At 39.0% G+C, this 16928-nt stretch overlaps 1 protein-coding gene across 6 annotated transcripts in view; it reads left to right on the top strand.

Moving 5' to 3' along the window:
- The window catches only part of OSBPL8 (oxysterol binding protein like 8), an 83921-nt gene that overhangs the window by 51805 nt on the left and 15188 nt on the right, over window positions 1–16928 (top strand). For all 6 annotated transcript variants that reach the window (XM_066319200.1, XM_066319201.1, XM_066319204.1 and 3 more), the window contains 6 exons: window positions 2887–2957; window positions 6284–6364; window positions 7156–7257; window positions 7951–8154; window positions 11911–11995; window positions 13136–13307. In XM_066319200.1, coding sequence (XP_066175297.1) covers window positions 2887–2957; window positions 6284–6364; window positions 7156–7257; window positions 7951–8154; window positions 11911–11995; window positions 13136–13307 — 715 coding nt within the window. The remainder of the gene's footprint in view (window positions 1–2886; window positions 2958–6283; window positions 6365–7155; window positions 7258–7950; window positions 8155–11910; window positions 11996–13135; window positions 13308–16928) is intronic.

Below are 16928 nucleotides of genomic sequence, written 5' to 3'. Positions count from 1 at the left end.
GTGAAATGTGGGCTCAGGTTATTTCATTAAAGAGCTGCTGATTGAATTACAAGGTGGGAAAGAACAAGTCAGCTAAAATGTTAAGCCCAAATCCACTGCTGATAAATATTTTCTTAAATTAGAAAAACTTGAAACGCTTTCTTTTTATTTATTTTACACCCTGCTTCTAGCCTCTTGTGCTCAGGCCATCTCTGCTCCAGACAGCTGTCTGTGTTGTGAGCTTATCCCTCTACACAGAGGGAGGCGACCAGTGGGATGGTGGGGGATGCAAAACTGGATGACTGGGTTTCCTCACAGACCGAGATAGAGCAGTGCAAGATGTTCCAGGAGGTGCAGCACCCTAACTTGGCTTTGCTAATGAACCCCTGAGAGAGCCCTTTTCTGTGCTGTAGGTGAGGAAGGGAGCAGTCCATGTGGTGGGTAAGTTCATGGATCAGCTGGCACGTAACGCCTCTCCAGCTTGAGACACTAAAAGCAAGGAGGTGAAGCTCATGGAAATGCAGCTGAACTCTGGTCTTCATGTCTAGTTCTCTGGGACAGAATAGTTCTTTCTGGTTTCATTTCTTCTTGGTGATATGGATGCACAGCTTGTTTGTCAAAATGAAAAATGTATGTCTATTGGATAAGGGTGTGTATAGTCCTTAAAAACTGTTGTGCTTTAGAAAGCAAGCTTAGAATTACAGCTTCTCTTCTGTAAGAACAATCCTGACTTAGCACTTCCTTGCTGATTCTTCCTCACTAAGGCTTCTGTATGTGCCATTAAATAAACAAAAATGGGAAAGTCATTAGAAAACGTCTGCATTGCGTCTTCAGTGGGATTTGATTCCTTCTGAGGAGTTTTTTGGGCACTGGGTGAGGAGGATGCTTCTGCTATGGTTCTGGTGTGTGACTGCCTAAGTCTGGCATTAAATCCAGTAACTTCTCTGTGAACTAAGGCAAGTGTAACCCCTGAGGCTTTAAACAGCCTCTGTTTTGTTTCATGCCTGATAACTAGTGCTGTGGAAAATGTGCTTTTGCATTTGGTATTATATAAGAAACGTGGCTTCTGGTGTCCAGATTTTTTGTGGGTTCCCTAGTACTACAAATCATCTGCCTGTCAAGGTACTGCTTCCCTGTTGTCAAATGGTCTTCTCTGTTAGAGATTTTCATTAGCTGAAAAAGTCTATTGCAGGTATGTTGGAAGAATTTAAAAATGAAGGATTTAATGAGCTATGTCCAGGTGGGCCTTCTATGAAGATGCGTATAAGTCGTAAAGGCATTTAGGGCTTCCTTTCTGTGAACATGAGATTTTGTACCGGAGTATATAATTTTTAAAAATCTGGTCTTAAAAAGCAATATCTGCACAAGGTAATAAATATAAAGCGAGAAAAATCCCTGATAGACTGATCACCAGACCAAAAAAATCAAGAGGAATCTTAAGATTTCTCATGTAACCTGGAGATCGACCTAATGTCCCTTTAGCTCCATGAATCTTCCCAGGATATGTAATTGTGTCAAGTAAATTAGTTCTGTCTTAGAGTTTCTAGGTGTTATAAGTTGTGGAAGGCTGAAGATAATAATAATAATAAAAAAATCCTACCATGGACAAACTACCCAACACCGGTACAGAAAGTTAAAAATTGGTTCAAAGTTCATAGTTTCCCCTCACATACACACATTCCCCCTGAAGAATGTGAAATCAAAGAGTTTCTCTAGTAAATCTTCTCATTTCAGGGATCAGAATAGAGATTTCATTTCCAAGGTGGGATCATGCCCAGAGGGACACTCCAAAGCACTGGTGGTGTCCATGGGTGCAGCGGGCCAGCTGGTCGGTGTCTGATGCCATGTCTGAGGATGCACTGTCCTGCTGGTGCCATGTCTGTGGGTGCAGGATGTCCCTGGTGGTGCACTGCCCTCTCATGGGCACAGCTCTTGGACACCCCTATGCCAGGCTTCTCAGCTGCCTGGGCTCCTCTGAAATCCATGCATGACTTTGTGGTCTGATTTGCCTCCTCTCCAGAGGACGTATAAATGATGGCATGTTGACTTACTCAGATAAATGCATTGTGCAATTTGTTTTATTCCTGTTTATAAAAGTTTTATGCTGCCACTACCCTCTTCAAATAAAATGGATTCAACGAGTGAGATGATGTGTCTCGGAAGCACAGTAGGCAATTTTTGTGCGAGATGGTGGTGCCAGGTTCCCAGAAAAGGTTCTGTGGCACATAGCAGCTGTGTGGCAGCACTCATACCAGTTTTGTCCCTGTTTTCCACTTACTTTGCTTTTTGGATACTGGAGAGTGTGGGGTTTGTCACAGAAGAGAAACAAGGAGTTTTGACACCTGTTTTAATATAAAGCCTTGTAGTTATGCTTCTTCAGTGTCAAGTCAAAGGTATAAATTCAAGGCTAATGTAAGGAAAACTTTTAACATTTTCATACAAAAAAATCCTGACTGGTGATTTTAGTCAGAGTTCCTTTCATGTAGGTGGTATTTAACAATTATCTAATTCAGAAAGCTACAGAAATGAACAAACAAAAAAAAAGGCTTTTTTTAGTACTCTTCTCTATGCCTGCATTGTGCAGGTAGGGGAGAATGAGAAAATAAAGGGACAAAAGCTGGCATGTTGTGTTTTCAGTTCATTGGGTTATTGGATCAGGTGCAGCGTTTTCCAAATACAGTGGACTGTTTTTGGCTCTTAGTGGCAAGTATTACATTAGTGTATTTTTGTAGTAGCTGGTATGTTTTTAACCAATGAGACGGATTGGTATGTATATGTTATTTGAAAATCTGATTTACTTGTATTTTTTTGTGCTAAACACATTGGCAATTTTATTTCCAAAGCTAGTTCATATAAATTTTATTAATGAATTTAGTTCATTTGCAACAATGCTGTTTTTTCTTTAAGGTTTTGACAAAGGGAAGGAAGACGTGGCACAAAATAAAGATGATGCAGCATATTCTATGTCAAAAAGCAAGGTAAGGGTAAAACCTCCTAATCTGTCTTAATGTTGGTGTGTAAAGGAGCTACAGATTTTTAATTAAAGGCAAATATGTTTAACTTTTCTTGTACATAATCTTGAAGATTATTCTTCAGATTCATCGATAGATAAAGATTAAAGGGGATCTCTTAATATAATACCCATGATGACATCACATCCAAATCAGTGATTCAAAGTAGTGAAAATTAAATATGAAGTCTTCTTGCTGTCATCTTGGAGTGGGATGTTGACTTTTCATGGAGTTTAGAGGCTCTAATTTACCCAGCTGTGTGGTTTTCTATTTTCTGCTAGGATGTCCACTGTCTCTTTAAAGAGGTAAATGTGGTAACAGATACTTAAACAGATCATTGGGGTGCAGTAAGTGTGGGTAACTCTGGAAGGTGATGACCTGATCTCAAGCAGAGCTAGCTCCCAGGGGAAAGGGGGAAATTCCTGCTTTTTGCTGCTTTTGCACACAGCTGTTCCCACAGCACTCTGTCCTGAGCACAGGCAGCCACACCCCTTGGAAACAGTGTTTGCACTCCAGGTCTTGACAAAAACTTTCTATGGTATTTGATATATCAGAGCCATAAAGAGAAACATTACAAAGATACTGAAGGAAAACAAAGAGACTTAAAGGTTATAGTAGCATTTCCAGGCTTAAATGGTGTCATTGAAATTGCAATGGGATAAGCAGTTTAGTTTCTGCAGCTGGTGCTGCAGTTTTGTGGTGTGTAGCTAAGCATTTCAAACTGTTGGTGTCTTACACGTGACTTGGAATCACAGAACTTCCTATCTTTTTGCTTTACTGCATCCCAGAGCCTCACTAGTCAGGGATATCAAGAAAGTATACTTTACCATCTAGCTTTCTTGTGATCAAAATATTTATATTGATCCAGAAACCTGAAAATCGTTTGTACTTGGAAATGAAGTTAATATGATCTCTTTTGACTTGGATTTATTCCAGACTCTAAAGAATCATTTATCTTTGACTATCCAATTCCCTTTTCCTCTCCCTTATATTTATTTTTCTTAGTTCTTGTCTTAAGAGGATCTCAAGTCTTCGGGTTCTTTGCTATTACATTTTTTGTGTCTTTCTGTCAAAGATAAGACCAATACTCCTACTTCTGCTAATACGTGTCTTTCTTCAGCCTTTTTATTTTTTTAATTGCTGCATGTGGAGCTTGATTTTACTAGTGGAAACGAAATAGCAGCCCTTTCTTCTAAGGGAGAATGGAAAAGCAGTGATGGGACTTGCCTGGAATCTGGTACTGAATGTACCTTTCTGGGAGTTATAGCAGGGTTTCTTAAAGTGTTTTCTTCTATTTTTTTTATCCCATCTGCTTTGTGTAGATACAACAGTGAGAAGGTTACTGGCTTAAAAGTACACAGATTGTTGACCTGTCTCATAACATTGAACAGCTAAATGTAGACCTTTACTCAATGTTATATTAATGAGTTTTAAAACAGAGACTATAAGAAAATGAATTTTTGTAGCCTGGGAAACTTACTGGTTTGAGGCTTTTCTATGCATGACCTTTAGATTGCCTTAGCTTTCTGTTAGTGAGCAACTAGAATATTTATGAATGTTTTGCTTAAGTTGTTCCATTATAGCTTGCATAATGAGTTCATTACCTCTTCTTATGTGACAGTGATAATCATTTTTCCCCTCTTCTGTTACTACATTTAAAGTACAGTGTTTCCTTTAAAATCTACAGAGAGGAATTTAATTTCAAGTTGTACACTCATCTTAAAGCTAAATTTTCAGTGTTGAGAACATACCTTTATTAGAAGATGTTTCCTTAATTTTTCCAAGACAGATACAGAAATTAAAGAACATTTACTTATCATTAAAATAATTTTGAGCTAAAATTACTTTTTGCCAGTTATTGCACATATCTTTTTTACAGTAGCTAAGTAGACTCCTGTAAAGTCTTAGTTCTGAATTAAAGATGTAAAGTAGAATCCAGGTTAAATTGTTCTGTACAGCTTGTGACTCTCTAGGTTTTGTTTCTTTTGTTTGAGCAGCCTATAAGTTAAGAGAATGCTCGAATGTGCTGCTTTTATTATTCCTGCTAGTTTTACTCAGAGCTTGCATATTTTTGACTGTCATTTTATAGTATTCTGAAATACAAATTCACTGAATAGACTTTGTACTGTAGTTTGGGATTTGATATGTGGAATATCTGGAGGGTCAGTTTTGATACAATTTCCTTGAATTTGAATTGAATACACATTTTAAAATGTTACATTGTTTTGGTTTTCTTTTTTTGACAATGCAGAAATTTTGGGTCCACCAGGCTTATGTTTCAGTGCACAAAGAAATACAACTCTTTAATTTACCTGAAGTTTGTATATAGTGAATACCTACTCAATGTACTCTGACCTCCAATAGGAATAGACTGAAAACTATATCATAGACTCCTCTTAGACTCCTCTTCTCCTCCTTTTTTTTTTTTTTTCCTTAAAGAGTGCTGTTCCCAAACTGAATACTTGGTGATTTGAGTTCCCTCTCAACTAGTAGGGAACAAACTCCTAGGAGTAAACTTTGAACCTTACAATACCATGGGATGGAGGCGGGGGGAGAATCATGTGGTGCTGAGGCAGCTCATTGTCCTGCTTGAACAAGACTTGGGTGTCACAGACAAACCTGGGTCTTGTTCCCATCTGAATCCACCGTGAGCTTTTCGAAGATCAGTTGCAAAGTAATCAGTGCGTGGAATTAGGGTGCAAGGAGCAGAACAAGTTCCCTTAGTGGGCAGTTACACTCTGATGATTTATAGAGCACTGAATCCTAGACTGAAGAGGCTGTATTTTCCTTCATGAGTCACAGGGTAAGTGCCTCTATAGCAGTCCATTTGGAGAAGGTGTGAAGTTGTGGATAAAGACAGCTGATTATATATTCTGATTCATGTATCCTGGGAATGACTCCTGTCTTAGAACACCTGTATTCTCCTAAAACATTCTCTCTCTGCTAAAATAATGTCTAACTATTCAAGCACCCTCTGTCTAGTAACAGTCTACATGAGCTAAACGCATACTGTTTATAGGTCAGCTGCTTCCGAAGGAACCTCAGACTTCTTTCCCATAAAATCCTTACAAAAAGAGACTCCGTGAATAGGTGGTGAACAGCTCGTGTTACAAGTTGTGGTTTGTTGGTTTGTTTGGGTTTTTTTTTAACAGGGGAATCAGTAGAGAAGCGAGAGGGAATGGAAACTTTACAAACATAATTGCACTTCAATCACTTGCTGAAGTGCCAGCATCAGTAATATATTCTTGTATCTGTCATTGTCATTTATTTATTATGTGTGTTGTGAATTTCAGTCTGAATCCAAGCTTTTCAATGGCTCTGAAAAGGACATCTCTCAATCTTCAAGCAAACTTACAAAAAAAGAATCTCTCAAGGTGAATTCATTTCCTCATGAGCTATAAATGCATTCACATAGTTTTACCTTATTCTCTAATGAGAAAACAAAAATTCCAAATAATGATGAGACTTAGGAAATATTTAAGTATTGTGAGAAGTTGTGCTGTTGAGTCTTTTCAAATTTTATTGTATTTTTACTTGAATAATGGCTTCTATAATGTAGTCTTGGGAATGGCACAAAACTGTAGAATAACTCAGAAGATTACAGATTTTTTCAGATTGGCAGGGACCTCAGGACATCTACATGCAATGGAATGACAAATAGAATTATCAAAATTGTACTTTGAATGTTTTTCTACTATCTTCTTCCCTCTGTACTGTAGCAAGACTAAATTCCACTGTTTGGTAGATACCATTTCAGAAGAAACGTAAAATTATTTGGCTTTAAATGAGGGAGATACATTGCTGCAAGTTTCTTCTGAGGGGGGAACATAACTGGTGGGTAAAGACCACAGATCAGATTATGTGTCTGTGTATTGGAACTTGGTTTGGTTGGTTTTTCCTCCTCTTTGATCCTAACAAGAGTTTCAAAGTCTTCACTTGTAAAAGAAAATTATAGAAGAATGTGAAAATGGCTACGTCATAGCTGCTTTTGAAGTAACTGTTAGCACTTTGAAGTCAAATATCTGTTTTAAAGCTATTTTTCTGTATCTGTATTGCAAATTGAATTTAGCAGTTTTTTTCCTCAGCTTATATTGGTCGATAACTTTTTGTGCTGATAACTGGCTTATGGCCATGACATTGTAAACGTTTTTCTAATTCTTTACAGGTTCAAAAGAAAAACTACAGAGAAGAAAAGAAGAGAGCCACAAAGGAATTACTTAGCACGATCACGGACCCCTCAGTTATTGTTATGGCTGACTGGTTGAAGGTCAGAATCCAAGTGTGAAACCTGAGTTGAAGATGGAGCAGTTAGTTGCTTGCTGCTTTCTGGCCAGAATAGAAAAGGCTCAATCTTTTACTTGCTGTTAATGTTTTTCTACAGGCACAGCAGTCATTAATTGCATCCCAAGGTCTCTATGCTCAAATCCTAGGGGACTGATAGAGGAACTTAGCTCCCACTTATTGCAGTCACCCTAGTCACATTACTCTTGTGTGCATAGCTATCAACTTGGGATGAGTTGGCTATGCAAATCTCATTTTGTCCTTCTCATTTTACACTTTGAAGTGGCTCTGTTACATACATATCAATTGCAAAAATTATTCTGTCGGATATTTGAAGGCAGGTTTCTTTGTTTATCTCTGGTAATTTTCCTTTCCTCTCAAGAACTAGTTGGTACTGTTCTCTTGAAGACAGCAGTTCATATTATCAACTGTAGTGCAGTTCAATTGTTGTACTTCCCATATCTAGATGTGTGCATACTCATTTGTAGAACTGAGTATTCATCAAGACAGAAGAACAAGCATACCTTGATATTCTTTAACAAACCTGGGTAAACTTTTGAAAGACCTGATAGACTTTAATTTGAAATAAAAGCTAATAAGTTTCCATTTTAATTTTGTTAAGGGGGATGGTTTTGGTATTGACTTCACTGAGATACAGCTCTAATTATTTATCTTCTAGATTCGTGGTACCTTGAAGAGCTGGACCAAACTGTGGTGTGTACTGAAACCAGGAGTGCTGCTTCTTTACAAAACTCCCAAAAATGACCAGTGGGTAGGAACAGTGCTGCTGAACGTTTGTGAACTCATCGAGAGGCCTTCTAAAAAAGATGGCTTTTGTTTCAAACTTTTTCATCCTTTGGAGCAGACCATATGGGCTACAAAGGTTAGTGGTGGCATGCATGAGTCTTAAGGGATGACTAACATTAATCAGCTTTGAGTAAAGACAACATGAATGAAAAACTGAACTGTGTTTTCTGTTTCAGCTTCAGTGGTTTGTGTTGATTCTGAATATAAGCCCTCCACATCTAGTCCCGTTTAGAAAAAGTAGTTGATTTATGCTGCTGTATGCAGCGTAAAGAGCTTCAGAAGTGTGGTTTGCCAAGGGTTGCCATTAAGAAGGTTAAATGCCATCACTGGCAATCACATAAATTAAAGGAGTGAGTGTTTACCATTATATTTTACATCAGTTGAATCTGAAAAATTAAGGTGAGATTTGCCAAAACAAAAGAGTTCTGTTATAAGCATTTCTTGGTGTCTAACTCTATATTCATGTAATAAAATGTCACCTTTAGTAACATTAGTTCCATTTTCTTGTAAGGGTCCAAAAGCAGATTACTGGCTTGTGCAATAGTAGCTCATATTGAAACTTGTTAGCCAAGTCTGTTCCTTTTTGTTAAGATGTTAGGAATATAAATGTTTTCATTTGGTTCTCATATCTGCTTGCCTTGTCATACATGGCATAATATTGTGAGCAGCTCTTAGCTGTGTTGAAAAGCACAGGAGTGTTCTGCAGAGCAAAGGTTTGTTTCAGTGTCTTGTAAGGATCTCTAATGCTTGCTCTTACTCACTGTTTATAATCTGATAAACTACTGTAGTTCTTGTGTTGTGTTTACACGTGGAGAGAGGATGTGGAATCACAGCACAAGTGAACATATTTTCCTTCTGAAATAACATCTTGCTTTAGAGGAAATTACTGTACAATATTAGGACCCTTGTTATAATGAATTAATTATACCCTCTAAAATATACTTCTTACAGTCTCACAATTAGCTCTTCTAAATCTTAAATTGAGATAGATGTACTGTCATGTCTGTAGAATATGCCATTTTAAATTTGTCATCTTTTTCTTATGGAAGTCAGTCAGTATAATTCCTGATGCTTGTGGTCATTCTGGATTATGAGTGTTGTCTAAATTTACCAAAGATAAAAAACACATAAAAATTACTAAGGTCAAACCACTTGTAGTTTCTTTTGAATAATTTTATTTTATTGTTGCTTAGGCAAACTTTTCAGTCATTAGTGGTGATCTCACATTTGTAGAACACAAACTCCATATCCTTTTTGAAAGCTATGGCATTTTGGTGTTAATGTGCTTTATTTATGATATATATACATACATTGCAAAGTGGTGGCCTGTCTACAGAAGATCACAAATCAGTCTTATATTTCTTTGCCTGGCAATGAGAAATGGATTTGTTTGTTTTTTTAACTAGATATTTAGAATTTAGAGGACATGCCCTACCAGATTTTTACTTTTTTAAGGTAGGTCAAATTTTGAACCTGAACAAGTTGATATTGTCCATTCTGAATGTGCTGAGAGCTGGAGTGGTGTTTGTTCATTTTGGTATGGCTATTTGCAGTTGAGAATTACTGGATTCCATTAGATGAAAGGCCTTTAAGTTGCAACCCTTTTCTGTCTTGTTTACCTAGTCAATCATAATGTCCTAGTTACAGATTTATTATCACGAGGCAAACTTGCATAAGTGTAATAGTAATTGGCTGATCTGGAATAGATTTACCGGAAAGCCTCAAGTCCAAGGCAAAGTGAGCCTTGTTTGCTGTTAGTGCAGAAATATAGCATTGCAAAAAATATGTATATAGGTATACGTACTGCAGGAGATTTTCTCACTTGAACACACTACCCATGGTATGTCCTTCTGGCAGACTGCAAATTCTCTTCTGCAGTAGTTTGTGGCCAGCCACCTCACATGCTCCCTTAAGCCTGTTGCTGTGGTCTTTGATGTTCCTCCTGCACTCTGAGGTAGCTGATGCACTGTACCTTGTTTGTCTTCCTTGTGTGCCTGGTCCTGATGCCATTTCAGATTGCTGAAATTAATAATTTGAAAAGTTAATGCAGATAAATTTTTCTGAGTAAATTTAGTCAGAGATGACTGCATATCAGTTTTCACTGTTGTCTTTGAAACAATGTTCATGGCCTTTGAGTTTGATTGGCATGAATATTCTGTAAGTAAACTGCAACATTTTTTTAATATAATAGAATTTTTAACTTGACCATTGGCTTGGACTAGTAGCATCATTCCATCAGAAACAGAGACCATCCAAATAAAGTCACCCAGCAAACAGAAATTAATGTGCCTCTTGTACAGATTACTAACTACTGGAATTTGGTTTTGAAACCATAATGGGTGATACCAAAGAAAAGTGTCTAGTGTTGTTGGAACAGTAACCAATCAGAGGCAGTCAGGATCCATGAGCAGTTATATAAAATAAGTCAACTTGCTTAAATCTTCACTAAAAATTACTTACTTGGTTTCAATCAACATATTTTTTAAATGCTTAGGGAGTGTAACTTTCTTGCATTAAAAAGAAAGCAAAACCAGACACCAAAACCACACTTCATCTCTAAATTATAGTTGTTTGGTACAGAGTAAGGACCGTATCCTAAAACGCCCATGGTATAAACCCAAAGGGCAGATCTCATGGGCAGAAGTCTGCCCTTGGTCTTCCCCAATGTCCTGTTTCAAGGCCTTCTGGTGGCTGAGGCCTTTGCATGGTGCTGGCAGCACCCCAGCACCTTTCCCACCCCTGCCTGGTGTGGTGCCATGGTGCTCTCCCTTCCTTAGGTGACTTCTTCCCTGCCTTCCCTTGGGGTGAAGAGTGGTCATGCACTAGGATTGTCCCTCTTGGTCTTTGGTACCCACTAACCCCTAATCCCAGTTTTGCTGCTTCACCAGAGACTTCGTAGGCACACCTTTTTACTCTCTTAAGGAAGACTTGAGATTGGGAATCTTGTTTTTAGCACCCAATGGCTCTTACTCTATACTGACTCCTCGGGAGTTTCTGAACCTCATTTACACCAGCACAAACTTGTCTGTACTGGTATTTAAGTGCCACCAAGACAATTCCTTTTCCTGCTTCTCACCCTCAGAAACGTTCTGGCTGTTTCATTTGCTTGCTTCTAAAATTTCCTGCCTTTATCTGCTTTTGCTCGAAACTTCTGCTGGCTTTCCAATTCCCTCTTCTAAGCCTTATATTGGCTTTCCATTAAGCCTCTCTGAGGGAAATCAGTAAAGATCAAAGTATGTTAACTCATCAGTTAGGCAGGCTTAACCCAGCTTTTAGCGATAGCTTCAAGTATGTTTAACACAGCCCTCTTTGCCTATTAATTGTCTTAAAGTTACCGTAGATAAACCTTTTTGGAAGGGACTTTAAAATGGTTATTTAACATTTTATTCCAGAATGAAGGTTGCCAGAAATAGAAAAGTCTTATGGATTTTTTTTTTTTTAATGTGAAATGTGAAGAACTTCACAGTGAAAATAAAACTTTGGTCAAGTCTTATACACTAAAAAACATTACCCCCACTAAAAAAAAAACACAACCAAAAAAACGACACCTATACCAAAAGCAAAAAAACCCAACCAAACTAAAATTTTTTTGAATCCCAAAGACCATTCTTTTGTAAAGTGGGCTTGAATTGGGTCCTGTACTTAGAATGAAGTCTTTGAAGAAGAAATCCAGTGAAAGAGGGCTGTCCATCTTTCCATTCATATCTTCATTAGATGTTGCTGAGTGACAGTAAATAGCCCTGCAATATGTCAGCTTCTTACTACATTGAACGATAAACTGTAAAACTGAATTAAAGTATCTGATGTTATTTCTTGTTTTGTGTATTTCAAGGGTCCTAAAGGTGAAGCAGTTGGTGCTATAACTCTGCCATTGCCCAGCAGTTACTTGATCATCCGAGCCGCTTCAGAATCAGATGGTAAATAGACACTTCATTGATTTTTAGCAGTGACAACAGGTAGTTATGAGAAAGATGGTTTCAATTGGTCTTACCATGTCTGCTACAGCATTTTGATTCCAGTTTAACTGTTGTTAAGGTTCTCCTTTAATTTAGAGCATTTGGTTATGTTGGTACTAGTACTTTTTTATGGTTATTAAAGAAGAATATTGACCTGAAGCAAAAGGTATTGAACTCCTTGCAATTGCATTTTGTTGGCTGGGTAAAGGAAGGTGAAAGGGTTACCTGTAATTTAGCTATATTAATGTATGTCTAAATAACAAGTGCCTTTGTCAAGTGCTAATATGGATGTATACTTATTAAAGCATTTCTGTGTCAAGTGCACCAGTCACACAGAGTTCTAGTAGTAAAAATTCCTTCAAATGTAGTTTTGTAAACACCCTTCACTGGGAAGGTGGTGATCAATGCAACTACCTTCTGAAGTTATGATATGAAAAAAAAATCTAAGCCTGTTGTGCAGCTCTTTTTAGCAGGTTCTTCTCATCCACTGGTTAATTAAGCATACCCCTGCAGACTTTAAAAATAGGGCTCACTCTACCTTCTGTATTGAGAATTGGATTAGATACATGGAAAAGAAAAGGGAGAAGAATACACAAATCTGTTCAGTTACTTTTTGCCAAAGAAAATTAAAATATTTGCTTTTTATCTTTTGAGATGTTATTTACACACTATCATTATAGCTTTTTTTCAACACTATTATCATATTACTTGGGCAAATTTTGCCAAACGATGCAGTTAGTTAGTCTTCAGAACTAGAGCAGGGCTGCAGGCAACTTTGGGGGCATTCCACAGTCATGGCCTGGGTGGAATCAGACTTGCATTAAAGAAGAAATGCTGAAATATGCTCTAACAAAATCATGATTTACCTTCCTTGTCTGCCCTGAAGCATCATCTCTTGTTCTGAAGCTGGGTGGCTGTGAGCTGTTTTCATGTCCCCACCAGACTGTAACATCCAGTGCGTGTAACATGGAACAACTCTGAAGTGTGTCTTCAAAGGTGATGCAAGCAGGCCCAAAGGACTAATTTTCCCAGATAGGAAAAAGAAGTGGTATAATTCTGTTAAATCCTTAATTTTTAGTCTAACACTAAATTTCTCTTTAGGCAGGTGTTGGATGGATGCTTTGGAGCTGGCACTGAAATGTTCAAGTCTGCTTAAACGTACAATGATTAGGGAGGGTAAAGAACACGATATGAACTCCTCAGCTGACAGTAGTCATGTCTCTTTCTATGGTCTGCTTCGTGCTAACAACTTGCACAGTGGAGAAAACTTACCGTAAGTGAATTAATTACTAAACCTGATTGTTTTTTGGCTGAACATTGTAGTGATAATTTCACCACAGGGAAGCTAAGGCTGCAGTATGTTTTGCTCCTGAATTCTCTTTATATGCCTTACTTGCAGTGTGTTTTATGCCCTGCACATAAAATGAAAAAGTCTTTTTTTAAGCAAAGTGGATCCAGGGGAGAGTTTGGCCCAAGGAACTTGGAGTATCACATCAATATGTTTAAGTACTCAGTTAAACTGTTCGAAATAGAAAAAATTAAAATTTTAAATTGGCATCTCTTGTTAGCTTCAGTGGAAAATCAGAAGCTTAGTACAATGTGACAAAAGGCGGTAGATGTGAATTTAAGTTGCTGTTCTTTAGTTGAAGAACTGAATAATCCTTTATTTAAATAGTTTTAGCGTGAATCATCAGATGGTTGGATAATAATTCAGTCACCTTATGATTAAATGCATGGAAGTTAAAATTGTAATATTTCACCTGATATCTAATGTCCGAGAGCCCTTGAGTTACTCCTTGATTATTTTAGTAAATACTTTCAGCCAGGTTTTTGTGAGCATAAGCTTTTGTGGAAATGAATTATTTAGTGTAGTGAATGAATGGTTGCAGTTGGTTTACTGTGGCTGGATTCCAGCCACCCACCCAAGCCTCTCTCTCACTACCCTGTGCAGCTGGATAGGGAGATAAAATTTAACAAAGGGTTCATGAGTTAAAGACCAGAAGAAGTCATTCAGTAATACCATCATGGGCAAAATAGGGTAAAGTTAGAGATATTAACTGAATTTATTACTAACAAAATCAGAGCTGAATAATGAGAAGTAAAATAAGACCTTAAAGAACACCTCTTCCCTACCCCTTCCTCCTTCCTCAGAGGCTCAGAGAAACAGGGAATGGGGTTTCCAGCTGCTGCTCAGAGAGAGGAGTCCACCATGGGGTCCCTCCCACAGGAATTAGTTCTCTGAACTTGTCCAATGTGAGTCCATCCCATGGGCAACAGTTCTCCATGAACTGCTACCAGCATGAGTCCCTCTTCCATAGGGGGCTGTTCTTCAGGCACAGCCTGCTGCAGCATGGGTCTCCCACAGGGTCACAAATCCTACCAGGACTCTCCTCCAGTGTTGGCTCCTCTCCCAACAGGTCTGCAAGTCCCTGCCAGGAGTCTGCTTTACCACAGGCCTTCCATGGGTTCACAGCCTCCTCTCAGGCATCCACCTCAGTAATCTTCCACCAGTTCAATATATTTTTTTAAGATCTGGCTGTCCATTTCCTGTATTTTCTGGGTGGGCATGAATTTTGTAGTGTTGTTATGAGCATGCTCTCCCAGAGAGGGACTGAACTGGGAGAAATTATATTCTTTTAATGCAATCCATATGTTGTCTGAGAAAAGCACAGAAAAGGCAAATGCTTGCCCCCTGCAACAATTAAAGGCCCTATCCAGATGACCAAGCTTGGCTCAGCTGCAGTTTTGATCCTTCTTTTCTCTCATAGAAACAATATGACTGCTGTGTACAATTCAGCTGGGGATCTAAACTACTACTCTGGAATAGTAGTTTAATATAAACTGCTGGCCAAGATTACAATCACAGCAATTAGCTACAGCTGTTAAGTCTAATTAAGACTAATGCTTTAATTAAGTTCATCTTTTGATATAGCATATTCTAAGGGTGTTCAGTGCACTTAACTGTCTAAGGAACAAAACTGGCTGGTCTAGCTTTAATTAGGTGGCAGAAGAGGGAGAAGAAAGGTGAAAGCAATTTTAGCTTCAGCTGAGAGAGAGTAGGTTAATAGCAAGAGAAGATCCAAGAAAAACCTTGAACCTATGCTTGTTGAAGATGGTCACCTGAAAAATAGGGATGAAGAAAAAGCAGGCATATTCACGTCTTTTTTTTTTTTCTTTTTTTTTTTTTTTTTTTCTTTTTTTTTTTTTTTTTCTTTTTTTTTTTTTTTTTTTTTTTTCCTGAGTTATTAATGCTATTAGTAGACTGAGCTGCCTGATCTCCCTGACTTGGAGGCCTGTCAGTGCAGGATCAGTGACTTCCCATTTGTGGGCACTGAAATTGTAAGAGACCAGTTGTATCAGCTGACTGTTTGTAAGTCCATGTGGTCTGATGTGATTCATCACAGGGTAGTGGAGGATGTTATGACAGGATACTGCTCAATGGTCTACCAAGGGGACCATTACTTCTGGGGAGTCTTGAGAAGGTCTCCACTGACAGGAAACTAGCCAGCAGTGTTCAGATTTATGAGAAGGGCCTGAGGGAAGACCCAGCAACCTATAGACCGGTGAGTCTAACCTCAGTACATGGAAAAATTATGAAGATCATACTGTGTTCTGTTGAAAGACATTTAAAGAACAATGAATCACCAGGCACAGTCAGCATAGGAAAAGTCATGTTTAGCTAATATGATATCCTGCATAAGATCAGATCAGTTGCCTACTGGATGAAGGTAAGGCAGTGGATGTAGTTTTTCTGGATTTTAGTAAGGCTTTTGATGTCCCTCACAGGATCATTTTGGATACATTAGTCAGCTGTGAGATGAGCAGGGTTACAATGTACTGGTTGAAGAACTGTGCGAATGGCAGGACTCCAAGGAGTTTGGTGAATGGGCTGGTTGGCACCAGCAATGTCCCTCAGGGCTCAGTCATGGGCCTGTTCTGTTCAGTGTTTTTAGCAGTGATCTGGATGTAGGAGTTGAGTGCACTCTTAGCAAGTTTGCTGACAATACCAAACAGGAAGGTGCTGCTGACTCTCTCAGGAGATGAGAGGCCTTGCAGAGGGATCTGCATGGATTGGAGAGCTGGGCAATCATCAATGGCAGGGAATTAAAGAAATCCCAGTGCCTGATTGTGCACGTCGGGACACAAGGCGTGCCCGGGTTACGCTGGGCACAGGAATACCGTGGCAGAGGACTGTCGGGGAGCAGCCGTGCCCTGACGGTGCCCGAGGTGACGGTTGGGCGTGAGGCGGGCACAGGGCCGCACGAGGGGCAGCCACAGGGGCCACGGGATCTGTCTGACAGGGATCTACGGCGGCCGGCAGCGAGCCCTGGCAGCCAAGAGGGCAAACACCATCCTGGGCTGCATCAGACATTAACCAGCTGGTCAACAGAGGTGATTATGCTGCTATATTCAACATTGGTGTGGCCTCGCCTTGAGGGATGTGTGCAGTTCTGGGCCTCGAAATTTAGAAAGGTTATGAAGGTTCTTGACTATGTTCTGAGGAGGAGCAACAAATCTTGTTAAAGAGCTGGAAGGCATGGCCTGTGAGGAGGCACTAAGAACTTTCAGTTTGTCTAGTTTTGAGAAAAGGAGGCTGAGATGCAAACTTAGAGCTCGCTTCCAGCTTTTTGAGGAAGGGAACTGGAAAGGGAGGAAACTGGAAACTGTTGATCTCTTCTCCCTGGTATGGAAGCAGGGGAATGGTGTAAAGTATTATCAGAAGAGGTTTAGACTGGACATTAGGGAGCATTTTTTTACCAAGTAAATGGTCAGACATCCTAGAGAGGTGATTGATGTACTAGGCTCATCAGTATCATTTGAAAGTTCAGTGAGAAGAGTATACATCCTATATGTTTCCAGCCAGGCTAATTTGACACTGCTGTCACCTCAGGCT

The sequence above is a fragment of the Sylvia atricapilla genome, chromosome 5 (assembly GCF_009819655.1).
Source record: "Sylvia atricapilla isolate bSylAtr1 chromosome 5, bSylAtr1.pri, whole genome shotgun sequence".
In the NCBI taxonomy this organism is placed as follows: Eukaryota; Metazoa; Chordata; class Aves; order Passeriformes; family Sylviidae; genus Sylvia; species Sylvia atricapilla.
This window is presented reverse-complemented; position numbering and strand designations above follow the sequence as displayed.